Here is a 24181-nt window from a genome sequence, read left to right on the forward strand (position 1 = left end):
GATCTCGAGAGAATGAAGTCGCGAAGCAGAATTATGTACACCATGCATATTCGCGCGGACCACGAGACTGAACGAGGGTGTGATTGGAGTTTCAGTGTGAGAACGCTGTTCTCCCACAGCCTAGACAAAGACAGACCTGCTCATCGCGATGCTCTGAGTCTGCATCCTCCTCTGCTGCCTCTTCGAAATCCTGACTCCTTGCTCAATGCGGATGATCTGCACCATGTCAGCCCTTTGCGTACGCCCGTGCATGGCGAGGAACTTCACCTTTAAATAATTGGTCATAATGAGCGCGTCTGTCCCTTCCTCTTCAACGGGTTCTGCCAAAACCATGTATTGGCCCGCCAGCACGGCAATGTCTCCAATTTGCACTTGATCACCCCTATCTTTCTCCTCAACATACTCCAGCGGTGCGAGGACGTACTGGTTTGGATCGTTCTGTAGGCTGATGACGAGTTCGTGATCCCAGAAAACGTTTGTAACGTAGCTCTTCTTTGCTTCAATGCTAAGCATAGTGCCCGTTGTGAGGCTGACCCTATAGTCATGCCAGACAGGTGTGCAGTAGATGGAGCCACCGGGGGGTTCGACCAGGGTTACGATTGGTTCGTCAGATATCGTTGGGTCATTGGAGATACTCTGGCGCATTGACTCCGCCGTGCCGATCTCGGTTGACACAGCACTGAGAGTGTTGGTGATACGGCGCAGACTGTCAGGCGCGAAGCTATCAGAGTAGCGTTGAAGCTTACTCTGGTAGTAGTCCACGACGCTCTGTATGACTTGGTTATCGCGAGCCAAAGTCGCAAGCGCGTCCTCGAGGGTTATTTTTCGGCCGTCCAGCTTGTAAGCAATTGCAAGCATTGTGTTCCCCAGGATGGCTCGGAAGCGCGTCAGTCGTCCCGTCACTCGAAGCTCCTCAATCATTTCGACATCCGGACGGCGACTACGGGAGACTCTCATGTTACCAAGTAAAGACTCGCGGCGTCGAAGGGAAGAGCTGCGGAATCCGGTGAGCCAATGATTTACAAGCTTGATTACCTCATTGAGCCGATCGACACCGTTGTAGGTAGCTTGGTTCAACGGACCCTCTTCGATGATTAAGTCGTAACGTTGGCCGTTGATGTCGGATTCTTGGATGCTGTAGACGCCTCTAGTAAGACATATGATGGCTTCGTAATCCGCAACCCGAATCATGTACTGCCTGTCGTTCGTCAAGATGGCATTCAGCAGGGTGTTATCGCTATGACGATCGTAGTCTCGCTCGATTGGAGGAATCTCGTTGAAGGTGCGCATCCCGTCTTCCGCGCTATACTGAAGATTGCGGAAGGCGAGAGAGTCTTTGAAACCTTTTTCTGGCCACTGTACAATCCCTAAGGTGTTACTGCAATCAGCAAGGCCCAAGAGCGGAAAGAAGACGGAAGGGAGAATGAGCGTCTTGGGTGGAAGATTTGCTGGGGGATGCGCTATTCCCAATGCGAGCTTACTTACAAGACTTCTGTGCTCGGCAGAGGTTATCGATGGTACCTGGGAGGACGTAACCATGCGCTGCAATGCGACTAACAAAAGTCTCCCAATAGAATGCATGATCTTGTTTCTCTGGCTTTCTTGGTGACCAGCCTTCGAAAGCCGGCACTATCGAAGTGAGGAAGATGTGCGAATTGATCGAGTAGAATGGTATGACCTTCAGCAGCAGTAATTCTAGGTTCTTACGATCCGCGTTGAAGTGGAATGTCCGTTCCAAGAACTCTTGGATGTTGTGAAGGTCGTCATCGTTCAGGAACGATAGTAGTAGGACTAGCATTTGGAGGAACCTGGGCTTCAAAAGCTGCTGAACTTTATCGGCTGGATCTAGCGATGTGTAGTATGCCGAAGACAAGCTGATGATCTTGCGAATTCCCTTGCTCGTCGTAAGCGTAGTGAACTCTCTCCCGTTATTGACACCATAGCGGATGTCTTTGGACGTGATGATCTTCGTTCGGGTCGCCATTCGGAACAGGATTGCGCTCCGATTGCATAGTCTATCAAAGTCTTGTGAGAAACTCATTTCCCCAACCCAACGACAGACGGGGGAATCCATACCTTCTAACGTCTTCCATCATCGCTTCAAGAAGGTTCCTCGTCTCATCCAGATCTTGTGCTGCATTTCTGCTCTGGATGATGAGTTGGAAGTTCACAAGAAGACTAGCCATGGACGAATAGTCCACCTCGACTAGGGTACTCTCAATATCAAACTGCCCGGCGTAACATCGGAGGTCATGGACGAGAGTGACGTGCTCACTGTCAATGTTGACAGTTGGTAGCCGCTCCCTTCCCGCCACGATGAGTGCCTCAGTCCTCTGCCCGGGGAAGAATGAAGGCAGCGAGCGCTCCTCTCGGCGTCTGGAGTGCTCTAAGACTTCTGGTGTCAGATCCTTGGCAATGACCCTGAGGTCCTTCGTTACTTCAAAGTCGAACAGTAAATGTCCAGCGGTATTGACCCTCCAGACAGCACTTAGTTGATCAGGCTTGTAGTCCGCCATCAACATTTCTTGTTCCAGCTGTGTGACGGTAGGCCGGTCGACCCCTGGCAAGAAGACCATTCCGACCTTAATCACAGGTGCGCTTTCGTAGTAGTCTCGTGTAGGCCTTCCGCTGACATAGCTCCTCTTCAGTCGGCGATCCGCCGCCATCTGTAGTCGTGTAATAATTTGGGAAGCATCCTCGGCGTAAGAGCTCTTCTCCTTGATGTACGACATCACTTCCTAACGTAGCCCTGTGGTCAGCGGATATTCAGCACTCACACCGCGAGGTTGTCTTACAAGACCTTTTTTGAATCGCTCCTTCGCATCGCCATGACGCTCTGTTCCCCCGTTGGCTGTGGTGTAATCGTCAGAGAGACTACTACTGTTGCCATCTGGAAGACTCTCCGTCTCCGTTGGTAGAGCACGTTCTATCCCACCCATAGATAAAGGTGGTGCGGCGTTTCGCGCCTCATCATTACTGTCGCTTGCGAAGCCATTCAGATTCGGTAATGGAACGGGCGGCTGAGTACGATCCGGGACTTTTGAGAATGGCGGTCCTGGGTTGCGGCCAGCTTGCGAATCTCTGCCTGAGCTGGCATACGCTCCAGGAGGCTCTCGGAACGTTGAACGATTCTGGGATGCAGTCCCGCGCGAGCCAGGGTCAGGAGATGAAGCAGGCAATTTTGCGAACGGCGGAATAGGAGGGGGCTCTATGTCGGGTGCCTTTGAGAATGGCGGTTTCGGCTCGGATTCGGCCTGTGAGGCTCGACCTGGCCCTGGATACGCCATGTACGGAGAGTGCTGGCCGAAGTTCGAATGGCTTTGCGAAGCCCCTCCACGTGAGAGATATGGATTGGTGGAAGGATCCATTGTGCCTCCTCAATTGATGAACGGAACGCAGGAACTGGGTTGACGAGGCTGTGAATCTGAACGGACGGGAAGGGACTAAATACATCCCCGGTGTAAATGGGCGCCGAAGGCTGAAGTGAGTAGCCTGAGGACTGCATGTGGCAGGCAAGCCGTGGCATATGCATGAGCACACAGCCTGGCGCAAGGCTGTCCAGAGATTTGACGGACTTTCTTGTGGCATTCCTGTTGAAGCCACATTTACGCTTGCAATCGCCATTCCCACTTGTCCAAGATCACAGCATTGCGGCTCCTATCGCTATCTAGGGAAAGAGCGTACAATTGCTCATCCTCGCTGCGAAATGTTCTGTGGAAATCCGTGGGGGTTGCCGCCAGTTGATGCCATTCCAGGACGAAAACGCTGGCAAGCGACTGAGGTCAACCTTTCCAGTCGTCTTATAGGTGCCCGTCTTCCACGATTACGACGTGGCTGCTTTTATTCGGTGCGGAGATATTGACAGGGCCTCCGCGCGCACGAATCAAACATCTCACCGTCTCTCGACTTTACCATTTCCGGCACTTGCATAGCCTCAGCCTGGTCGACAACAGGCAACATCGTCCGCTAGGGTTTTCGTGGCAGCGTATGCAATAGAAAAGGCTGCGCCCTGTCGTTTTCTCGTTACCGGCCTCCGAGGCGAAATTGAGAAATCCGCACGCGCTGTTCGTGGCGATGCCGCGCGATATAAGGCAGGACAGCCACGAGCACGAACCCACCATGGAATTCTGAGCTACCGCCCACGATGGTAATCCAACGATTGAACCGAGTTCTCGCTACCTTCTTCTTCCTTTTAAGCTTAGTCTTCTCCGACGAAAATGCGCCCTGCTACTTGCCGAACGGCTCACAAGCGTTCGGCTTTTTGCCCTGCAATGTCTTTGCGCGCGTCACGTCGTGCTGCCCGATGGGATGGACGTGCTACTCGAATAGCATGTGTGTAGTAACGGATCCGTCGACAGCTAACTCCGCATATCCAATCGGGACTTCAATGAGGGGGAGCTGTACGAATCCAGAATGGGACAATGCATTTTGCGGCGATTACTGTCTGGTAAGATCCCGAATGAGATGTCGGACCCTGGGACTGACTCCATCTAGAGCGATCAAGATCTTGGTGGAAGATTAACGGCTTGCGGTGATGACAAGTTCTGTTGCGCCGACGATACATCCTGCTCTTGCTCGAACGGGGCGTTCCAGATTAACCCAGGCAGCGCCCAAACCATCATCGGGATCGAAGGCTTGGAGCATACCGATACATCTACTATTCAGGTCAGCACATCCTCAGTAGGACCGACTGCCACGACTCTCGTGACTGCCATCTTGACTTCGAGTAGCTCAGGTGAGCCGTCGTCGACACCGACTGCCGCGCCGGTAAAGGAGAAGGCGACAGACAAACCTGGGGTTAAAGCAGGCATCGCGCTCGGCGTGATATTCGGAGTCCTGTTTCTAGGAATGGCAGGATGGCTTATATACAAATATCTCTTCTCTGGAAACAGATGGAGGAAGTCGGATGAGGGTACAGTGGTCACCGAGACGTCCGCCCCGCCGAGACCGTTATCGACCCAGGACCCTTATATACCAGGCAACGCAGCGAGCCTCATGTTCGATCCGCCAGTAGCGGCGACGACGCGCCGGTCTCAAGATAACTTCGATCGCGGCGACGCCCCAATTGGGAATGCGTATGAGCGGAATGCGCAGAATCTAGATCCGTTTGAGAATTCGTCAACCACGGTCGGGACGCGGACTTGGAATGCTGGGCAGGGTCCAGCGAGAGGACCGTCAGCGAGACCATTGAGCTTCGTGAGCGATGATTTGGAAGAGGCTCGGTATGTGCGGCCGAGAGTAAATGAAATGGGTGTGTGAAGTGGTGGATGGCGGATGGCATCCAGTGATTAAGAGCTAGGATCTAGCGTTCCCAGGGTACCGGGAGAAGCAGGCACAGTGTTAACATCATCCTATACAAAGGGGAGCACCTTATTATGACGACGCATTCACCGCACCCATTCTGAATTGATCTGAGGACCAGTGATATGCAAAATGAGGTTTCATTGCTCCCAATGGATTCAGGCACTTTCGGAACGTCGAGCCGTCCCGCTTGCTCTTAGTCCTTCTAGGTTGAGATCTTCCCAATCGTTTTGGGATGGATGTTGCTCCCAGAAAGACGAAGACCATGCATAAGCATGTTCACGCTGGCTTGATGAACATTTACAGTGTAATGCAGCCTCCAACGGGACATCCTCAGTCCCAGGGTCGGGCGTGTAATAATAGGCCGTAATTGATGTTCTCATACTCTCCCAGCTACCACCGATAGCCAATTTGGAGCAGGACCCCTCCAATCCAGTACCGTGCGATAGGGTAAAGGATTCATCAAGATGCATGCCTAGAGTATATCGACTGGTGTGTTTTCCCCTCGACACGCGAGAACGAGAGCGACTTCACGAATGACATATGGGATCTCACTGGGATTTCCACATGGGCTAGTAAGGGGAAATGAAGAAATACAAACCTGTACAAGATTAGGTTGCTCGCTTCGTGGCAAAGTGTTTCGAGGGCGGGAGAAGGTAGGAAAGGGTTCGACGTTCTACGGGATTCGATCGAGTAAAGTACAGGAGGGGAAATCGCCAGACCGTATCGACCGACCGATCGACCGAGATTTAAGCGAACCGCAGGGGATATCGTCGACATCGATCGCTAGGAAAACAAGGTTCCGCTTCGAGTGAGACTGCTTGATAGATTAATGCCGAGACGTTCACCAAGAAGTCGTCGGAACCACCACCGAAAGAGAGAATGAGAGACCTTAGCAGTGTTGCTACATTCCGAAACCCCGGTACTTTTTGCGTTTCTCAATTTGGGATAAACTGCCGTTGGTGTCGATCGAAAACAATGACCACCAGACGAGGTAGCGCAGCCTCAAGCTCTGCGTGCGTGGAGCACAACAGCGCCAGAAATCTACTCTGCCACATCCAGGTCATCGTGTGCAACGCCCGGCGGAGGGGAGTCGTCTGCGCATGTCATCAGAGGAGCTCGTCGTCTCCCGGTGCGGGGGGCTCACTCTTGCGGTCGTCGCCGTTGGCACCGGCGTCCCGGTCGCGATCTCGCTCTCGATCACGGTCACGCTCTCGCTCGCGGTCGCGCTCACGGTCGTCCTCACGGTCGCGAACGTCCTTCATCTCGCGGTCGCGATCACCCTCCGGGCTCCTAGTCCGGTCTCGGTCGCGGCGGTCGTAGTCGCGCTCACGACGGTCGTCCTTACGCGGGGAGTAGTCGCCTCGGGCACGGCGCGGAGACACACTACGGCGACGCGGAGAGCGATCGCCGCGGCGCTCGCTGCCGCGTTCGCCACCGCGTGGACGGTCACGGCCGGAGTCGAAGCGCCAAGAAGCTGATGGGGGGGTGCGGGCCCACTGGCCTTTGTTAGATGGATTTTGACCACTTGAAAGGGAAACATACCTCGATCTTCAACAAGTCATCGCGGCCGATGCGCTTGTTGTGCATCTCGTGGTAGGCGTCGTCCGCATCACGGCGGCTCTCGTACTCCACGAAGGCAAACCTGAACAGTCAGCCGCTTGCTGCCTGGGAGTAAGGTATGTGCACTCACAGCCTGCTGGACGCCGAACGCGGGGCTGGAATGTCGCAGCGGACAAGCCGACCGTACCTTGGCGAGGAATGTTAGATAGGGTTGTTACGCAGGTCGTGCGGAAAGGGCGAAGAAGGGAGCTGCGGTCGGTGGTGTGGCCTGCGCGCCGCACGGAGGCCACGGAAAGGGGCCAGGATATCGCGCGACGAGGATCGCTGGGGGACGGCGAGGGGGAGGAGAGGTATGCATGCTCGATGCAGACGATGGAAGACGACGATGGAAACGACGACGATCGGGCAGGGCGAGGCGTTAGGAGACATACCGTTCGAACTCGTAGGCAAGGTCGCGAGCGCGGGTGCCGTGGCCAAAGCCGGTGACGTAGAGCGTGGTGCCGCCGCGAGACATGGTGTCTGGGACTGCGTGTGTGATGGAGAGGCGTTGATTGAGAATCTGCAGTAGACAAGTGGAGCTCCAGCCGGAGTGGTGTTGTGAAGAATGAGTGTGAGGCTGCGGAAGGCGAGAGAAAGCTTTGGCAAACGTAACCGCCAAGCCGCTAGTCTAGTTGCGGCAAGCGCGATAGAGCTGTCGCATTGTCCACCTGGGCAGTACCTAGGTGTATTCCTGGGGACGTCAAGACAGGCCTCCACTTGGTCCCAGTAGGCAGAGACAGCGGTCACATAATGCTAGTCACTGCAGAGAGCTGCCTAAGAGCCTCTACCTAAGAAAAGACTTGCCGTAGTAGATATCCTATGCCTAGACATAGTATACTCGGAGAGGTATATACGCTATAGACAAGAATTAACCTAACGTATGCGTCGATATGCCAAATATGGGTGAAACGATGTGCTTACCAGCAAGGCGATGTTGATGGAACGGGGTCGAAGAAACCTTGGACGCCAGAGAGCGAGGCTCCAGCTTAAGTAAGCGTGCACGTGCCACGACTTCAGTTTCGCGCCTATGAGCGCAGTTTCGAACCTCCAAACAATCGCTGCACTCCCACAACCGCCCCTTTCGCTCCACCCTTTCTCCACGCGCACTCTTTGTCGCAAGGAGCACTGTCTTTGTCGCCTTCCTTTCAGCAACCGAGCGACAAGGAAAACGCGAACGCCGGCGCCCCGTCGCCACTCCCTTTATCCCCCAAACTTTCCTCACCCGAGTCTGCGCACCCTCCCTATCTCACTCCTCACCTCAACCATGTCCGTCGATTTCGCGAACGGCTCGCCTCTGGCGACAGCGCTACAAGACCTCGTCCAGCCAAAGCTCGCTGAGTTCGGATGGACGACGGGCGGCGAAGACACGACGCTCTTCGAGTATATACTCGCGCTGCTTGCGAACGACAAGAACGAAGACCAGGTCGCCTCTGAGCTCTCCAACGATCTCCTCGACCTCGGGCCCGAGAATCTAGAGACACAGCAGTTTGCGCACTGGCTGTTCGAGCAGATCGATCTCCTCCGCCGGCAGCTGAACGGCGGTGACGCAGAGGTCCCAGATGCCCATGGAAACCAGATGGATGGCGACGGCTCGGCGCCCCCACAGGACACCGAGATGGAAGGCGTTTCAGAGCCCTCGCAGGGCAGCATGTATGCTTACACTTCATTATCTCCTTTCACTTCGCCTATTCTGAACGGACACAAGGTCGGCGCTCGCGGGCACCCGATTCCATCAATCGTGTCTTTATTGCGCCTGCCATTCTTGTCATCCGGCCGGAACGGCATTTCCCCGCAGCAACAGAATCTGACAATTCGCAGACCTACCGGACCCAAGGCCATGCGCAACGGCAGCGGCGCCAAGCCAGCCCGCGGTGGTGGTCGCATGCTGAACCAGCTTAACAAGCAGATGAACCGAAACGACGACTCCGCTCTGCATCGTGTTCGAGGCTCGCAGGGCGCTGGCCGAATTAACTCGCACTCGCGAGAGCCTCCGAAGGGGCCTCGTAGCCAGCAGATCGGCCGTGGCCTGGACGCCATGGCAAACGGCAGAGGCATGAGCAACATGAACATGACACACGGCGCCATGCCTGGAATGAACGGCATGAACATGGGCGCGATGCCAGGCATGTCAATGCCACCCATGGGACAAAACGGAATGCCGGGCATGCTCAACCCGCAGCAACAAATGGCCCTCATGCAGATGTACGAGCAGCAAGCCCACATGATGCAGCAAATCTTCTCTGGTCAGACTCCGCAGCCGTTTGTGAATCCCAACTTCCAGCAGGGCAACCGTAATAAGAAGCCTCTCAACGAGCGCATGAATAGGACCTCAGGCCAAGCCAACAGGCTAGGTCTGCCACCGTCGACAAAGTTCACGAAGAAGGAGGGTCAAGACGAGAACATGGCGGATGGACCCGCAGCAGAGAACGGCGACAACATGGAGGTGGAGACGTCGAGGCCGGATCCTTCGACGACCATGTGCAAGTTCAACCTGCGATGTACCAAGCCCGACTGCCCCTTCGTCCATCAGTCGCCAGCCGCCCCTAAGGAGGGAATACCGGTAGACATGAACGATACCTGCAGCTATGGCGCCGCTTGCAAGAACAAGAAGTGCGTCGGCAAGCATCCTTCTCCGGCTCAGCGACATCAATTCCAGGCCGAGCAGGAGTGCTTGTTCTACCCCAACTGTCGCGACCCCGCCAACTGCCCGTACAAGCATCCTACCATGCCAGCTTGCCGCAATGGCGCCGACTGCACGACCCCCGGCTGCAAATTCTGGCATAGCTCCGTCACGTGCAAATTTAACCCGTGCACCAATATCCGCTGCCCGTACAAGCATGCCGAGGGCCAGAAGCGCAATTCGTCCAATGTGTGGGTCGCGCCAAAGGCAGGAGAGGAAGACAAGAAGGAGCATGTCAGCGAGAGGAAGTTCATTGACGAATCACAAGAGGAGGAGCTCATTCTCCCGGACAAGGCTGAGGTTGCAGAGTCAGCAATGTGAGCGAATATGGTTGGTTTAGAGATGGGGAAGCGATATGGATGAAAGAATGGCCGAGTTCATGAGGTGCGGCGACGGCGGCCCTACTGCCTAAGCGCAAGGGTCACAGTATTTGTATTATAGTTGAGGATACCGATGGGGCTCGGCGTTAATGGTTCGGGAGGCATACCTTGGTCTGGCATACTCAGGGGTTGTCAATCTGGAGGGATTTCTTTGAAAATGGGTATTTTGTTTCTGCGGCCTGCGGGCTGCTCTTCTCCTTAGATTCTGCTTCTCTGCTCTGATGTGTGATGCTTGTTATGGTCTGTCCTAGCCTTCGGTCGTGTCTCCGTCGTGGGCCGGGGCACGTGCGGGGGTCCGGTGGGTCGACGAAGGCCCGAGCGCGCACTCCCCGAAACTCCAATCTATGTTCACGTCACCACTCGCGCTCATGGCCAGCAGTCTGCAAGCTACATCGACCCTCCACACACGGCAATGCGGCTCAAGAGACATGTCCCGCTCCTCAAGTCAACACTGAAGCACGTCGCCGCCCGCCCGCTCGTCTCGTCGCTCTTCGCCCGCACCCGCTGCCGCTATGCCTCGTCCTCCACTGCATACCCTGAAAATATCGCGGTGCTCGGCGGCGGTGTCTCGGGTCTCGCCAGCGCGTATTTTGTGTCGCAGAGCTTCCCGGACAGCAAGATAACCATCTACGAGGCCGAGAAGGAGACGGGTGGCTGGATAAAGTCCAGGAGAGTGGATGTGCCTGGCGGCAATGTGCTGTTTGAATACGGCCCGCGGACATTGAGGCCGGGAGCTGCTTGCTTGCCCACGGCGCAATTGGTGCATTTGACACCTTTTCAATTGCATCCGCCGCTAATGCGCCATAGATCCAAGAGCTCGATCTTGTACAGGACGTTATATACACCAAACGCACTGCTCCTGGCGCCGCGAACCGCTTCATCTACTATCCCGACCGCCTCAACCGACTGCCGTCCGCTACCGGGCCCCCTACATTTTCCGAAATCCTTAACCTTGCGCGAAGTGGCATATTAGCGGGTGCGCTACAGGCATTCTTCGAGCCATGGAACCCGAGTCGACCATCAACCATGCCAGACGAGTCGATTGGCTCCTTCTTATCACGGCGATTCGATAAGAGGTTGGCAAACAACATTGCCTCTGCGGTTATGCATGGCATCTACGCGGGAGACATCTGGCAGCTCAGCGCCAAGACACTCCTTTCGCAGGCGTGGCAACTTGAGGGCAGGTATGGGAACGTAATTGGGGGAATGTTCCGAATGAATCAAGAGGTTCAGGGGCCGGAACAGATCGTGCTGTGGCATCCGTATGATCTCGACACCCTGAAGATGATGAGGGACGAGATCAGGCTGGACGGGAAATTGCTAGCACAACTCGGGGATGCTAGTATGTTTACATTCAGGAACGGGCTGCAAACACTAGTCAAGGCACTGCAGCGGAACCTCGAAGGCAATCCGCAGGTAGAGATAAGGCTGGGCAGCGTGCGAGATTACAAGATGGCCGGGGGACAGCGAGTCGAAGTCGTCACTGGCGTATGCCTCCCCTTGTCACCTTTTAGGTATGGAAGCTAACTAGCTCGGCCAGACTGAGGAATCACAGACGACAGAGACTTTTGACCTCGTCATCTCCACTCTTCGCAAAACAGCTCTTACAGACTACGTCACCGTCATGACTGTCAACCTCTACTTCCCCACGCCCGGCCTCCTCCCCGTCCAAGGTTTCGGTTACCTCATCCCACAAAGCGTTCCATTCGAACAGAACCCGGAGCGCGCTCTAGGTGTCATCTTCGACTCTGACGCCATAACCGGCCAGGACACTGCGCCCGGCACCAAGCTCACCGTCATGCTAGGTGGTCACTGGTGGAATGGCTGGGAGCACTTCCCCGACCATGAGGAGGGCGTCGAACTCGCCAAGTCTGTCATCCGTCGGCATCTTGGTATACAAGAAGAGCCTATCGAATGCCATACAAACCTGTCGCGCGACTGTATTCCGCAGTACACGGTCGGCTATGACGAGCGATTGAGAGCTTATGCAACCGTGCTGGACTCTCAGTACAAAGGCAGGGTGAGGGTGGTCGGAAACCAGTATCATGGCGTGGGCGTCAACGATTGCATTAGGGCAGCCTGGCTGACGGCGAGGAGTTTGGAGGGCAATGGGTGGAAAGAGAAGGGCACGGGCCTAGAGAGGGCTATGGATGACCGGAGTTGGGTCACTGCGCCGTTGAGGCAGACCTATCGGAAAGAAGACGTCCCCGCGCTGTAGTATATTTGTATGCATGCAAAAGCGGATTGCGGGAATAACGTTTAGAAAATGTACAACATTCGACTGACAGGCCGTTGGCCCTACTGCTGTTGCACGCTGACCGGTACGGTGGAACGAGCACCATCTCCTGCAGCACCAGGAGAAATTCAGGGTCTCATGACAGCTCTGTTCCACAGCCATAGGGCGATGGGGTTGGAAAACGTGCTACCGCACAGGTATGTGCTGTCCCCGTACCATCGTCGGAGCTTATGGCGTCATTCCGCGTTAGATGGCTATCAGCGAGAATGAGCCCAACCAGCAGCCATTCGCTCTTTGATGCCTACGGCATCGTTCGTCTTCGCTGTGGGCTTGTAGTTACCGCTCGACCTCTCTCATTGCCCTTACAACCCAAGCGATGCGTCTGCCAACCGTCTTCCTCGTTGCTCTCGTAGGCGGAGCGGCAAACGCTCAGACGAACGCTGTAACAGACAGCGCGTCCGAACTTATCTACCTCTCTTCGAGTGCTACCATGACCTCGTCGGCGACTGGGAGGCCTTTATCTCCAACATGCGGAATCGTAAGCCTTGCTTCCTTCTTCACTACTCGCATCCACTAACCATGCCTCACAGGAACGCTGCATACCCGGTGGTCTCTTCTTCGGTTGCACCGTGTCAGACTTTCCCTGTATTTGCACGAAGGAACGCCGCTTCGTCGACGACTACATCAACCTAGTGTCACCTTGTATCAAGGATCAACATGGCTGTACGCCTGGAGGCATTTATAGTAAGTTTCAATACTCAAGGAATATGGGCAGTGAATGATGGTGTGCTAATGGCGACAGCTTTCATGGATGCGTTCCAGTATATCTGCGCGTATTGGGGGAACCCGCTTACGAGCTTGCCGAGCGATATTGAGACATGGCTGATGAGTAGGTATGCGACTATGCCGGCTTCGACGCATACGGCCGTGGCTTCTACGATCGTATCCATAACAGCAAGCGAAGGACGGCCGTCCACTGTATTTCCACTTCCTTCCAGCGCACCGCCGACCGCTACAAGCACGGGCACCTACCCCTTGTCTTCCTCTCGCCTCTCTACGGGAGCGAAGATTGGTATTTCACTAGGCTCGGTCTGCGCAGCTAGCTTGCTAGTCGGCATACTAGCGGTGGCGTATAAGCGACGGAAGGCTGGACCGCGGTTTGACGATCAGACGCCCGACATAGGGAATGCTGAAGCGCATCAGCCTGCCATGCGGGATAGTATTCCAGTGTCGGAACTTGAAGGAAGTGCAGGGGTGTATAAGGACGACGTGGAAAAGGAGAAGGAGAAGGCGACTCGTCAGAGTGTTCCCGTGTCAGAACTTGAGGGGGATGTTGGGTTCGAGAGGGCAGCGGTGTAAGATGGTGGAACAACGGGATACATAGGCTTACGCATGAGAGGCTGGTTGAGTAAGTTAATCACAGGGTGGCTTGAGTGCGTATACTGAAATGCTCCAGGCCTGATTTGGACCACGTTGTCGCGCATACCAACGCGGCACAGGCGACAGCATGCCCGAAAACAAACTTGCTTTGTTAGCGGCCGAACATTCTTCTGTTATTTTTCTCGCGGTAGCTGGCTTTTCTCTTACCGCCAACTAGTCAACATCGCTATGGTCATCCGAACGGTTTCATTCCATCGTCAGTCACGGAGGGCTACGGCTGCAGAGAGCTCAGGCACCCCGATAGCTAGCGTAAAGCCTCGTGAAGGCGGACCTCTGCAACAAACGCAAGATCCTTCAGACTCTGGTTCCGTTATCGTCACAGAAATTGATTCCACGACGGCGACGGTCATTGTGGACCCGGGAGAAACGACGAACGGTGGAGGAAGCCCAATTTGGGTCACGACTACATCTCCCGCCCTCACGGTTCCATCTTTTACTAGCTCTCCTTCTTTTCCCACCCCACAGAGCTCGAACACTTACGCATCGGCTCTGCCTTCTTCTTTTCTTACTAGCGCTTCTCCCTCTCCCGCTTCTGAGCGAGCGAGCGCGACACCAACCGTTCCGCCGAAACACTCAAACCCCTCCAAGAAAACACTCACGGGCCTTGCCGTCGGGCTTTCCATCGTCCTCGTCCTCGTCGCTTTTCTCTGCGCTTTCCTCTATAGGATCCGCAAGCAGAAGAAGAGAAAGGCTCGCGAGATCGCGTTCTTGAGCGATCAGTTGCATCGTGAAGATGGCATCGCACATAGGATAGCGGAGTTGACGGCGGACACCGAGGTGTGTGAGCTGGAGGGTAGTCCGGTGTCTAAGGAGAAATGATCAGGTGGGGAGCGGGTAGAGGGCTACTGGTGGTGTTTGTAGTGCGACAGGTACGGTCACTCTTTTTACTTCCACACCGCCGCTGGGGTTCCTTTCTGTGCCTCCTTACAATCCCTCTTGGAGACCTTCGAGCCTCTTCACGTCTTCCCAACGCCGCTGAAGAGGACCTGAAGGATCCCAGCCCTCCTGTTGCAGTTCCCGCTCCTGGGCCCTCTTTCTCGAGAGCCACTCTGCTTTGGCACCACAACCGGGCCCAAAGGCCCGCAAGGCCAGCGAGGCACCATGGCGAGTTGGCTTCGCCAGTCCCTCCTGCGCCTTGTGCGGCGGGCCAAACTCTCCTGTCGATATTCTAGACGTCGAAAAAGACCCGGGAACTTTCATGAACAAGGTTGGAGGTCGCTCGAGGCTGCATTCGACCGATTTCTATCAGAGCCGTTTACCGGACGACCGAATGGCACTTTCCCCTAGAATCAAACAATGGGGATCTTTGTTTGAGCATTGCCGGCATCGTACTTCTTGGAATATGCGCCTCCTTACGGAGGGTGACGGTCAGGGGTCGGATATGGGATCGTGACTTGGGGCGGTGATCGCAAGGATGGGAACTGAGATTCGGTTTTCCAGAAGCCCATATAATGGGGTTGGGTCGGAAATCGATATCAGTGGGTGAGGGTAAAGTGTTCCTAACGTCGCCTGACCGATGTTGGCTTATACAAGTCAATACTCAGGCTGTACATTCACGGGTCAATCATTCATGAGCTCACATACGGGAATTGTAAACCCCTTTGAGCGTAGGGAGAAGTACAAACGCATAGCTATCCTCAAGCGTTACCACCTCGTCACCTCGGCTAGCCGTTTCCTCCACCTAAAGCCACTTCAACCCAACCACTTCTGCGATCTGACGTAGCACCATCACAATCACCATGCAGGGCCGTCAAATATATCGACGCCCTATATGAGATTGGCGCACATCGCAAAGTGCAGCCGATCGACGTGGTTCATTCCGAGGATGCAACGTCGGCTGCCAACGCCTATAGTCTCTGCTCGGCCAGAAATACTTCTTGCCCCTTACACTGCTTGGTCGTTCGTTGCTATTTCTGCTGGAAGTACGAGAGCTCGGATTTCCTGTTCTCTTTTGTGCATAGGGTCGAGAGATGAGAGGACATGTCGCCAACTACTGCGACTCAAGCAAACAGTCCCAGCACGGCTGTCGTTGCGTCGCAGCTGCTGCAGTTTACTTTCGTTGCTGGTCTTTCCGCGGGATCGCAATCAAGAGAAGGGCTTGACACAGTTGTGGTGAGTGATGAGTGATTGAGCACGAGAGTAGATGTTGATTTGGAGTAGGACCATGATACATCGCGCAGCTCAGTCGAAGATGCTGCTCTTCGAAAAAGGGCATGCCGAGGCACGCGAAACTCGCAACCCCGAAGTAAGTGGTTCCTCCGGCATTTTTACATCCTGTAAGCTAATAAATGCCAGAGGTGACATTTCAATCTCGCCGCGAGCGCCGTTTGCGACGCCCGACACGAAATCTCGAACCAGTACCTGCAATCTCTCTAGGCTCAACTCAAGGCGCCCCTGTTTCTTCGTCGCCCGAATTATCGCTCTCTTCAAATGAATCGAAGCCGCTTCGAGATACACAAGTCCTTGTGGTAGTCATCAGCGTGCTTCTGGGCTTAATCGCCCTGGTTCTGCTGTTCGTACTAGCACAAAGAAGGTGCAAGAGCCGTAAGAAGCCTGGAGGTGTGGAGGACTTGCAGCTGCGTCAGTTCGAACTATCGTTCTCGACCATTCCCGACATAGGTGGATCTACCCATTCAGTGACACGCCCTGAGCCTGTGGCGAAACCGAATTTTTGGGTACGTAGGTCGCAGTACACAATCTGGCATGTCTCGGTTCTTACCTGCGGAAACTCCTCCCTAGAGGCTTTCAGCAAGTAAGACAAAAGACAAGCTGGATATTTAACACTCCTCATACCCCAACCCGGCTCCTTGTGGCTAGAGACATCTGCTAAGTGTGCCGCCATCCTCGCAGGTCAACTCACCGTATTCAGCAGCAACCAAAGTCGAGTCGAAAGAGGAGCAAGCCAAGCGCCATGGACGGGTCTTTGGTTCATCAGATGTTTTGGATGCTGAAGGGAGTGGGAATCCGGGTCCTCGAAGACAGCCTTGCGCAGGAAATGGGGACCCCACCCTTCACCATACCGCTGTAGAGCGACCGCCAACAGCTCCGGTATGATATACTTTCTACTACTAGATAGAAAATTCACACAGAAATGTTCAAACATGAGTGCGAACCAAAATATTGCATCACCAGTTTCGCCACCAAACATGCGTGTCTTGTTTATTTTGGTCTAAAAATATTGCAGAGAACATGTTCTCAGCCGTGCACTGCTCGTTTCCCAAGTTACAATCGAGTGCACAAGAAACAGGGTCCTATAACACAACAGGACCGCCGTGACACAAATCCGCAGTGTGCTGACGACGCCTTTCCTGTTGTGCAAACCCGTGCGTTGCACCACCAGGTTCGAGGGGTCGACAAACAAATGTATCTAGAGAAACTGTATATGTTGATTCCGCGAAACATTACATAGAAAGAGCAGCTGCGCACCTCCTTTCAGGAACCCAGAACTACTCCCGCCAGAACGACCGCGAGCCCACCCTAATCGACTCATCATGTCTCTAAGCTATGATGGCTGCACCGTAAGTGCGAGCGCTACCTAGGTCTACTTCCTTAATTCTCAAAGCCTGACTAACCGGACCGTACCTTACAGAAAAGATACCTCTCAGATGGAAATATCAGCGCCGCTCCTGACCAATACTGCAAGTACATCCAATATGACTATATGTGCAAGTACCCCTTTGTCCGGCGTCTCCTGGGCACTGATAGCAATGCACCTTGAGCCTGTGTTGTGAAAGAGTGCAACCTTTCTGCTCGCTCCCATTGGTTATCCCCTACGAAAATCGCCCATGGTTACACTAAGCATATCCAGGTTTTGTCTCCGAAGCCCCGAAGACCTCTTCTCCGTACAACGTCGATATCTATACAATCTTCGGGCCTGAAAATCCACGAAGATCCATTCTTGAGCTCGAAACCACAGCCGCCACGACGCCGTCGTATTCAACGAATGACCCTTCAGCACCGCTTTCGACAAAGCCGACGATCGATTCTAGTATCCTCTTCGTACCAACTTCGCAAATAGTTCTGGCGGACACGTTCATTCCTTCAACAGATGACACCATAGAGCGATCGGGGTCGAATGTTAACGGGTTCTTCGCTATTATTGGCCTGGGTGTGGTTGCTGGGGCTCTACTCGTCATTGTCGCGCTGCTTTCCTGCCTCTTGTATGCACGACGAAGGGCCGAGCAGGTCGCAGTTGAGGACCCGCCGGAACGTGTCACGTCGTCGATTCAGGGAACAGAACTGGAGGTGGTTGCCCCGCACACCAACGAGGGCGCTCGAAAGCCTGGGGAGATGTTCCGGTATTGCTGAGGTGGGGGTTGGATTTTATGGCAGGAATACATTCGAGAGAGGTTGAAGCGAGGCAGTGATGGTACTGTCGCTTGTGGCACGCACAAGCTCACTTGAACCGAATACCATTTGCTGGGCAGATTTTTCAGCACCACTACTGTGAGGGGAACAGTTCAGCTCTGAAATCGTCGTCCATCGCTTTCGCTGATTGATAGTGCTACGAGACTTCAATCTTGATGCAGATGGACTCTATCCCGTGCAACCTAGCAAGAGAGGGGTCGCGTGGGCCTCCACCCTTAACACTCAATGTCTAACGCCACTGATCAGCCGTGCTCCTCTAAACAGTTCGCCGTAATTACGCAACTGAGGCTACGGCATGTCGCAAAATGTGGCGCTGAAGGCGCCGTGACACATTATACAGCATTCTGAGAACAACGATTGGTTCTTACATATACGCGCCCGGATAGTTGCAGAAAACCGTTGGTGGGACGCGCTCAACGGATGACACTATATGTTGCAAGCCCTGAGTTCTTTGCAACGAGAGGATTCCTTTCCCAGCGCCCTCTCGCTTCTCGGCTATTCTCGAGTTCATCGGTGTCTTCAGATCTCGAGAAACTACTACATCATGTCACTGGACTACGATGATTGTATGGCACGTAAAATTGCTCCATCTTCCATGAAATTTTGACCAATGGTTTTAGACGTTATGCTTTTCAGACGCTGCCTGGGGGGGGGCGATTCCGCATCATGTCAACTGACATACTATGAGTGCGGTTGCAACGATCTCTTGCATTACGACGAATGCATAGCCGCAAGGTGCAAGACGGCTGCCCGGTCGCGTAAGTCATTAGCCAATATTCCTTGCCACAAACTGAGTCTTCGCACAGAGTTCGTTGGCGAGGTCTCTGCGGTATGCCAGTCAATTTGGACAGAAGATATACACACAATCATGAGTACGAATGATCCGCTGTACGGATACCTCGTAGCTTCTACCACACCGAGCTCAACCACTCGGCTCGCCATAGATACAAGCGAAGTTACGTCCGACTTCGCACGAACGACAATTTTTGTGTCATTGATCCCTGTCCAAACCCTCTCCTCTACTTTCAAAACCACGACCGCGGAAATATTCTCATCCTCATCTTCGACGTCAGTACCAGCGCCCACTACTACACCCGGCGCTACACACAGCAGTTCAGGGCTAGACACCGAAGTAAAAGGCGCAATCATCGGCGCATGCGCAGGAGCCGGCGTCCTCTTGGGCGGAATCATCATCTTACTCCTCTATCTCCGCTCGAAGCGACGCAAAAGCAGGACTGGAACAAATGGCCAAGAGCAGTCTCAAGGTACTGGCCCGGAAAGCGAGGAGAAGATATCATATCGACATGTTGAAGGAGTTTCTGAACTGGAATCGCCACTTTACCCCATGCACGCGGATTCGGGAAATGGTCCCATCAACGCCGTCGTTTCTGAATTGGAGTCTCCCCTCCACTCACCTGACCAGGGTGGAGCGTTGCAACCTCAGGCTCCCACGGAACTTCCGGCTATTCAAGATTCAGTTGAGACAGAGGATCGTGCAGGTGACAAGAAGTGAAATGCGAACAATATTTCATGAGGACGGCTTTCATTTTGGGAGAATGAATTGGAGCCTTTGATTTCGTTAGTGAAGGCCATACATGAAACTCCGCCGCTACATTCATTTCCAACATCATTTCTTTCTTTATTCAATGTAATGTATCGCATTCATTTTCATCCGCGTCGGCAGGCCGAGACTAAAAACGCGAACATCTCGTGGCGATGCCAGCCAAGGACCACATCATAATCTCTATCAAAGCTGCTACCAACGACGAAGCCGCAGCACTTACTTCTCGTTTGCCCTCCAAAAATTTTCGTCGACTCCCATCAGCCGTTTCAAAATACTTCAATAGCGTCTCTCATTCCTTCACACATGCATCATCCACTTCAATCCACGCTTCTCCCTCCTTTCACAAAACATGAGCACATTAGGCTCTCCAAAGTGCGCGGTGCGTCCATCCCCAATCTTGCCTAATTCAAGCTCTCGCAGTAACTCCTGCACGCCAACACCGCCCTCTGGCACGGCTGCCCGCACTACTCCTGCTCCTGCTCCTGCTGGGCAGTGACTTGGAAGCGGGAACTCACAGACAAAGATATATCAAGCGCATGCTCCAAAGGTAGCGCGTGGCTCTAGCTAGGTAAACAGTATTCTGGAGGCTTCCAACCTGCTATCTATCGCGCAAGCAAGAAAGTAACCTTGGAGACATTTCGTCCAACCTCCTCCACAGAAACCCCCTCACACGCCTGGCAAGCCTCATCGTCAGCCTCGCCGTCCCGAGCCCAGTTCCGCCTTATCCATACCAATTCCAGAGCCTTGCAAGACGCGAAGAAGGGAAAGTAGATAGCCACTAGCCCTCAAATGCGAGATGAGCCTATTATCTGCCGCCCCACGAATTTCTCACTCGGCGCCACTGTCGTACAAGCACAAGCTTAAGCGCCAGCCTCGCCGGTGCCATTCACAACTCAACGCGCCTTTAGAAGATATCCCGACGCAGAAGCCCTTATTAATCCTATTAATGTTCCCTACTGTAAGAACCACCGATTTACCCAAAGTTGTGGAGCGGATTTCGCACTACTAGTTAGGTAGAGGGCGCCAGCTCATCTGTCCCACCAGTCCCGAAGACCGCGCGATTCCATCTCGAACACGATATTGTTGAATGGAACGGCTTCATGTGATGTATATACACCAACTACGCATACAAATGTATATTTTCTACAACAACTACAGATACAAGTGCATATAATCTACACCAACTCGCGGAGGCCCTTTATCCAGAAAAGCTTGTGGAAGTAACTAATATTATCAGTTCGTACATGGATAACCGGGGCAGCCCCAAATGGTACTATCGCAACAGAATGCTGAGCTGCCAACAGTGCGGCATATGTTTGGCTCCTGGCACTCGCTGTCGCGGGTGCATGTTTGGCCGGCGGCGATTTTTGCCTGTTGCGTTTTGGGTGGTGTAGTGTCTTGCGAGGGGGGAGGAGACGCTTCCGTACTTCCTGGGACAGAAGTAGTCCTGGTAGCAGGTTGCAGGCTCGTTGTCGGAAAAGGAGTTTCTTTCGGAGTAGATAAATCGATGAGGGTAGAGAGAGTAGAGACGATGCCCGTCGACAAAGCGTCAATGAAGCTGAGCGGGAAAGTCTGCCAGGGTTCATTATATTAGCCATGAACGAAGACGGTGAGCAAGGAGCTTACAGAGCTTGTTAAGGCAGTGCCCGCGGAACTGTCCTTGCTCGACTCGGATCGTTGCGTGAGGACGACTGTGGGCACAATTGCGGCAGCTGCTATGAGAAGAATACCGACAACAGCGAGACAGACCCACAATCTCCGCCTTCTGGTCTCAGGACTGCCAGTGGCTCGTACGACGGTAGATGGAAGTCGATCCGGTTCGCGCTCCTCTGGACGGCTAGGGATAGCACGGTTCTCGACAAAAATGATTGAGTGCGTTAACGTTACTCCACTCGACAAACTATTAGTCGTGGAAAACAGACTTCTGTTGAGATTGGTCTGCTGCAGGGTGCTCGACTCCTTGGTTTCGACGTTTTGCTCCGTGTTGTTTGAGTCCGTGTTGTTCGAACGAGAGTTCGCGGCGTTCATGGACGATTGAGACCCGCTGAGGTCACAGCCGAGTATAAGGTCTCGTAGGGGTCGCCCGTCTGTCGAAGCCATCTTTGCCAGAGAGAAATCGCCTTATAAAGGCAAGTGTCCGAGAAATGCTCCGAGAGGGTATTCAAATATCCGAAGGCTGTGAAGGTCAACGACCCCAATCGCTGGAACCACTTGCCTGGGCCCCAAAACTCCTGCAAACGTTGAATATCGCTCGACACGTTGAATCCTTAAAGAGAGCCCCTGAGTGCCTCCAAATAACGGTGGTACCCCCACGAACATGAGCATGCTCGGCACTCTGCTGGAGCGGCATACTGCCAGCCTCATTTATGAGGGGCTCAATCTCGTAAAAGGCCTCGCTGTGGGCCTGAAATCTCCAAGGCAAGATTTTGGAAACTTTATTTGGCGGCTCTTTGCCCTTGCTGACCTGGTAGCGTTGACCGGAATTGTCCCTGGGCTGATTTCCAAGGCAACATGCACGAGCCTGTATGCTGTGTGACATTGGTGGAGCACCACACCGCCTAAACCCGACACCAATCGGCGCGTAATAAGGCAGACAGAGATACGTACGGCGTACAGGCAGCCAGCCACAGAGACTTGCTTTATTACCATGGCTGCTTCAAACGTCTTTTCAGCCCTCTTTCATACCCCTTTATCGCGGTATGGAAGCGGGGCATGGAAAGTGTCGGCACAGTCGCAGCTATCAGTCAACTGATTATCTACAGCGGCTCTGCAGTCCAGGTCATCGCCAAGCTTTATGAAGCGGTTCGAGAGGGCCCAGCCGCCGTCCGAGAATACGAGTCGAATATAAGCCACCTGCTTAACATCATCGAACGAATCCAAGCGGAAGAACCAGCTGCACAGCAGCAGTACCGGCAGCCCGAGCACATTGCAGCGCTAATACTTGAGCTTACCGAAATCGCCCAGTCAGCCCTATCGTATATCTCGCGTACCCAAAAACAAGGTTTCCTTGGAATCCGCTGGGGGTCAATCGGGGTCAGTCCTGCGCTGTCCAAAACCTTTAAGACGTTGCGGGTGAAGACCGGAATCCTACATCTGGCTCTTTCTCAAGAGATGCTCGCAAACTCCAATCGAACCCAGAGCGAAATCATTCATACAATACAAGAGAAGACAATGGCAGCCCGAAACTTCGTAAACGGTTCCGGCCGTAGCGGTACTTGCAGGGTAAGCAATAATTGTGACTCCTCTTTTAAGCGTACTCACTAACCCCATATTAGCGGCAGATCAGGCTCACCTTTGGAGAAGTAGCGCAGTCATCGAGGGCAGTGGTCGGCACTGGATGGGGCCAGAATGGTTCGGAAGATGCCGACGTGACAGTAAATGGGCCCATTATTGGTGAGGGAGCGAAGGTCATAGCTTTCACGGCGGAGCAGGCGGACTCAGAGGCTGTTCGAATAATGATGAGAGGCGAAGCCACGGTGAGGGAGAACCACAGCCGGAGTGAAACTCAGTCAATGCACTCGACGGCCCGCGAGGAGATCACCGAAAGCGAAACGCAGTCGCCGTATTTTACAATCAGAGTTGACGACACCCAAAGCGGAGAACAACCAACAGATTCAGACGCACGAGAGGGCGACGACCGGAACGAAACGCAATTCGCTTCTATTACGGCTAGTGGTGATGATAGCGAAGTCGGGGCACAACTGGAAAATGTAGCCATACGGGAGGACAATGGCTGGAACGAACAGAGCCGAGAGCGAGCTGGCGGAAGAGGGAAACAAGGTCAACTTGTTATGGAGCGTAGTGAGAGGACGGAAACACTGGAAATCTATCAGAGATATAATCAAGAGGATGGAGCTTGAAATGTTCGGTAATCTTCTCAAAGGAGAATGCTGAATACGCTAGGGAAATTTGCTCATGGGCGGCGTTTCATCTTCTCGATGCCTGTATTACTCTTTTTCCTGGGTTCGCTCATTGCGGGGCACTGGTAATTTCTCGGGGTATACTGCTATCCGATTGAACAAGACGGAAGGCACTGGTTAGAAATTGGAGCGTTTACAGGGAAGATCATGTGCGTGCGTTGAAGGCCAAAGGCTGGGTAAAACTTTCGTGGGTCCGGAACGATGAGGGCTCAATAATTTGCGTTAGTAACGCACAAGGTGACTATGTAGTAATTTTACGGGGTTGTTAAATTACGATTAAAGAAACCAAGGGTCCCGTGTCATCCTCGTTTCCTCCCAAGGGAGGAGAAGGTTCCACCGTGTGCCCATCCGTTTTGCCATACGACTACGGGGATGAAGAGGGCGAGAACGAGGCGAGGATGAGAATAGAGGAGAAGAGACAACTGAATACAAGCCTTATCGTATAGGCCTTAGTCTAGAGTCCAACAGAGATACGCTTCTGGCAATAAACGTGCATACTATAGCTAGAGTAAAATAATCTATAGTAACTCGCGTACAAGAATAATATAGATTTAGTATGTTTATATTTTACTATAAGATTATTAAATAGAGATCTTACTATCTACATATAATAAAGAACTAAGCTAAAGGTAAGACTATTTACTTTGATAGATAGTAATAGGTTCACGTTACCTAGCCTTGTAACATTTG

General features: G+C 53.4%; 11 protein-coding genes across 11 annotated transcripts; 8 read left to right on the plus strand and 3 right to left on the minus strand.

Annotated features, from left to right (window-relative positions):
- Positions 1-976: 976 nt before the first annotated feature.
- BU26DRAFT_88038 (uncharacterized protein) lies at positions 977-3756 on the minus strand. Its single transcript, XM_033836433.1, has 5 exons — positions 2796-3756; positions 2077-2738; positions 1679-2015; positions 1486-1629; positions 977-1367 (listed from the first exon to the last, which is right to left on the minus strand). Exons 1-5 carry the CDS (start codon positions 3366-3368, stop codon positions 1221-1223), a joined length of 1863 nt encoding a protein of 620 aa, XP_033679847.1. The 5' UTR covers positions 3369-3756; the 3' UTR covers positions 977-1220.
- A 566-nt stretch (positions 3757-4322) lies between these two features.
- On the plus strand, positions 4323-5391 carry BU26DRAFT_522582 (uncharacterized protein). Its single transcript, XM_033829821.1, has 2 exons — positions 4323-4447; positions 4495-5391. The coding sequence occupies exons 1-2, from the start codon at positions 4331-4333 to the stop codon at positions 5257-5259; spliced, it is 882 nt and encodes a 293-aa protein (XP_033679848.1). The 5' UTR covers positions 4323-4330; the 3' UTR covers positions 5260-5391.
- A 1019-nt stretch (positions 5392-6410) lies between these two features.
- On the minus strand, positions 6411-7378 carry BU26DRAFT_434782 (uncharacterized protein; the record flags this gene model as incomplete). Its single annotated transcript, XM_033824093.1, has 4 exons — positions 6411-6800; positions 6847-6946; positions 6995-7051; positions 7296-7378. 4 exons carry the CDS (start codon positions 7376-7378, stop codon positions 6411-6413), a joined length of 630 nt encoding a protein of 209 aa, XP_033679849.1.
- Positions 7379-8048: 670 nt separating this feature from the next.
- On the plus strand, positions 8049-10160 carry BU26DRAFT_522586 (nuclear polyadenylated RNA-binding protein-like protein Nab2). The gene is made up of 2 exons (XM_033829822.1): positions 8049-8553; positions 8722-10160. Exons 1-2 carry the CDS (start codon positions 8168-8170, stop codon positions 9902-9904), a joined length of 1569 nt encoding a protein of 522 aa, XP_033679850.1. The 5' UTR covers positions 8049-8167; the 3' UTR covers positions 9905-10160.
- Positions 10161-10345: 185 nt separating this feature from the next.
- On the plus strand, positions 10346-12375 carry BU26DRAFT_463608 (Protoporphyrinogen oxidase). Its single transcript, XM_033825134.1, has 3 exons — positions 10346-10723; positions 10771-11451; positions 11504-12375. The coding sequence occupies exons 1-3, from the start codon at positions 10376-10378 to the stop codon at positions 12179-12181; spliced, it is 1707 nt and encodes a 568-aa protein (XP_033679851.1). The 5' UTR covers positions 10346-10375; the 3' UTR covers positions 12182-12375.
- Positions 12376-12378: 3 nt separating this feature from the next.
- BU26DRAFT_88217 (uncharacterized protein) lies at positions 12379-14032 on the plus strand. Its single transcript, XM_033836434.1, has 4 exons — positions 12379-12737; positions 12790-12943; positions 13002-13607; positions 13656-14032. Exons 1-3 carry the CDS (start codon positions 12576-12578, stop codon positions 13556-13558), a joined length of 873 nt encoding a protein of 290 aa, XP_033679852.1. The 5' UTR covers positions 12379-12575; the 3' UTR covers positions 13559-13607; positions 13656-14032.
- Positions 13632-14511, plus strand: BU26DRAFT_88226 (uncharacterized protein). Its single transcript, XM_033836435.1, has one exon. The coding sequence runs from the start codon at positions 13808-13810 to the stop codon at positions 14456-14458; it is 651 nt and encodes a 216-aa protein (XP_033679853.1). The 5' UTR covers positions 13632-13807; the 3' UTR covers positions 14459-14511.
- Positions 14512-15619: 1108 nt separating this feature from the next.
- Positions 15620-17947, plus strand: BU26DRAFT_508820 (uncharacterized protein; the record flags this gene model as incomplete). The annotated part of the gene is made up of 6 exons (XM_033827113.1): positions 15620-15751; positions 15800-15884; positions 15935-16219; positions 16512-16687; positions 16839-16962; positions 17448-17947. The coding sequence occupies 6 exons, from the start codon at positions 15620-15622 to the stop codon at positions 17945-17947; spliced, it is 1302 nt and encodes a 433-aa protein (XP_033679854.1).
- Positions 17948-18875: 928 nt separating this feature from the next.
- On the plus strand, positions 18876-19520 carry BU26DRAFT_508821 (uncharacterized protein; the record flags this gene model as incomplete). The annotated part of the gene is made up of 1 exon (XM_033827114.1): positions 18876-19520. The coding sequence occupies one exon, from the start codon at positions 18876-18878 to the stop codon at positions 19518-19520; it is 645 nt and encodes a 214-aa protein (XP_033679855.1).
- A 1173-nt stretch (positions 19521-20693) lies between these two features.
- Positions 20694-21961, minus strand: BU26DRAFT_608357 (uncharacterized protein). Its single transcript, XM_033835837.1, has 2 exons — positions 21198-21961; positions 20694-21143 (listed from the first exon to the last, which is right to left on the minus strand). The coding sequence occupies exons 1-2, from the start codon at positions 21669-21671 to the stop codon at positions 20805-20807; spliced, it is 813 nt and encodes a 270-aa protein (XP_033679856.1). The 5' UTR covers positions 21672-21961; the 3' UTR covers positions 20694-20804.
- Positions 21962-22199: 238 nt separating this feature from the next.
- Positions 22200-23763, plus strand: BU26DRAFT_553948 (uncharacterized protein). The gene is made up of 2 exons (XM_033832243.1): positions 22200-22793; positions 22847-23763. The coding sequence occupies exons 1-2, from the start codon at positions 22284-22286 to the stop codon at positions 23429-23431; spliced, it is 1095 nt and encodes a 364-aa protein (XP_033679857.1). The 5' UTR covers positions 22200-22283; the 3' UTR covers positions 23432-23763.
- Positions 23764-24181: the final 418 nt, after the last annotated feature.

The sequence above is a fragment of the Trematosphaeria pertusa genome (assembly GCF_010094035.1).
Source record: "Trematosphaeria pertusa strain CBS 122368 unplaced genomic scaffold BU26scaffold_14, whole genome shotgun sequence".
In the NCBI taxonomy this organism is placed as follows: Eukaryota; Fungi; Ascomycota; class Dothideomycetes; order Pleosporales; family Trematosphaeriaceae; genus Trematosphaeria; species Trematosphaeria pertusa.

Coding starts and splice junctions, on each gene's coding strand:
- BU26DRAFT_88038 (XM_033836433.1), bottom strand. CDS start 3,368: ATGGATCCTTCCACCAATCCATATCTCTCACGTGGAGGGGCTTCGCAA. Junction 2,739..2,795: donor AGCGATTCAAAAAAGGTCTT/GTAAGACAACCT, acceptor GGGCTACGTTAG/GAAGTGATGTCGTACATCAA. Junction 1,368..1,485: donor CTGCCGAGCACAGAAGTCTT/GTAAGTAAGCTC, acceptor GTAACACCTTAG/GGATTGTACAGTGGCCAGAA.
- BU26DRAFT_522582 (XM_033829821.1), top strand. CDS start 4,331: ATGTGTGTAGTAACGGATCCGTCGACAGCTAACTCCGCATATCCAATC. Junction 4,448..4,494: donor TTTGCGGCGATTACTGTCTG/GTAAGATCCCGA, acceptor GACTCCATCTAG/AGCGATCAAGATCTTGGTGG.
- BU26DRAFT_522586 (XM_033829822.1), top strand. CDS start 8,168: ATGTCCGTCGATTTCGCGAACGGCTCGCCTCTGGCGACAGCGCTACAA. Junction 8,554..8,721: donor GAGCCCTCGCAGGGCAGCAT/GTATGCTTACAC, acceptor GACAATTCGCAG/ACCTACCGGACCCAAGGCCA.
- BU26DRAFT_463608 (XM_033825134.1), top strand. CDS start 10,376: ATGCGGCTCAAGAGACATGTCCCGCTCCTCAAGTCAACACTGAAGCAC. Junction 10,724..10,770: donor GCTTGCCCACGGCGCAATTG/GTGCATTTGACA, acceptor AATGCGCCATAG/ATCCAAGAGCTCGATCTTGT. Junction 11,452..11,503: donor GAGTCGAAGTCGTCACTGGC/GTATGCCTCCCC, acceptor TAGCTCGGCCAG/ACTGAGGAATCACAGACGAC.
- BU26DRAFT_88217 (XM_033836434.1), top strand. CDS start 12,576: ATGCGTCTGCCAACCGTCTTCCTCGTTGCTCTCGTAGGCGGAGCGGCA. Junction 12,738..12,789: donor TATCTCCAACATGCGGAATC/GTAAGCCTTGCT, acceptor CATGCCTCACAG/GAACGCTGCATACCCGGTGG. Junction 12,944..13,001: donor TACGCCTGGAGGCATTTATA/GTAAGTTTCAAT, acceptor TAATGGCGACAG/CTTTCATGGATGCGTTCCAG.
- BU26DRAFT_88226 (XM_033836435.1), top strand. CDS start 13,808: ATGGTCATCCGAACGGTTTCATTCCATCGTCAGTCACGGAGGGCTACG.
- BU26DRAFT_608357 (XM_033835837.1), bottom strand. CDS start 21,671: ATGGCTTCGACAGACGGGCGACCCCTACGAGACCTTATACTCGGCTGT. Junction 21,144..21,197: donor GCACTGCCTTAACAAGCTCT/GTAAGCTCCTTG, acceptor GAACCCTGGCAG/ACTTTCCCGCTCAGCTTCAT.
- BU26DRAFT_553948 (XM_033832243.1), top strand. CDS start 22,284: ATGGAAAGTGTCGGCACAGTCGCAGCTATCAGTCAACTGATTATCTAC. Junction 22,794..22,846: donor GCCGTAGCGGTACTTGCAGG/GTAAGCAATAAT, acceptor ACCCCATATTAG/CGGCAGATCAGGCTCACCTT.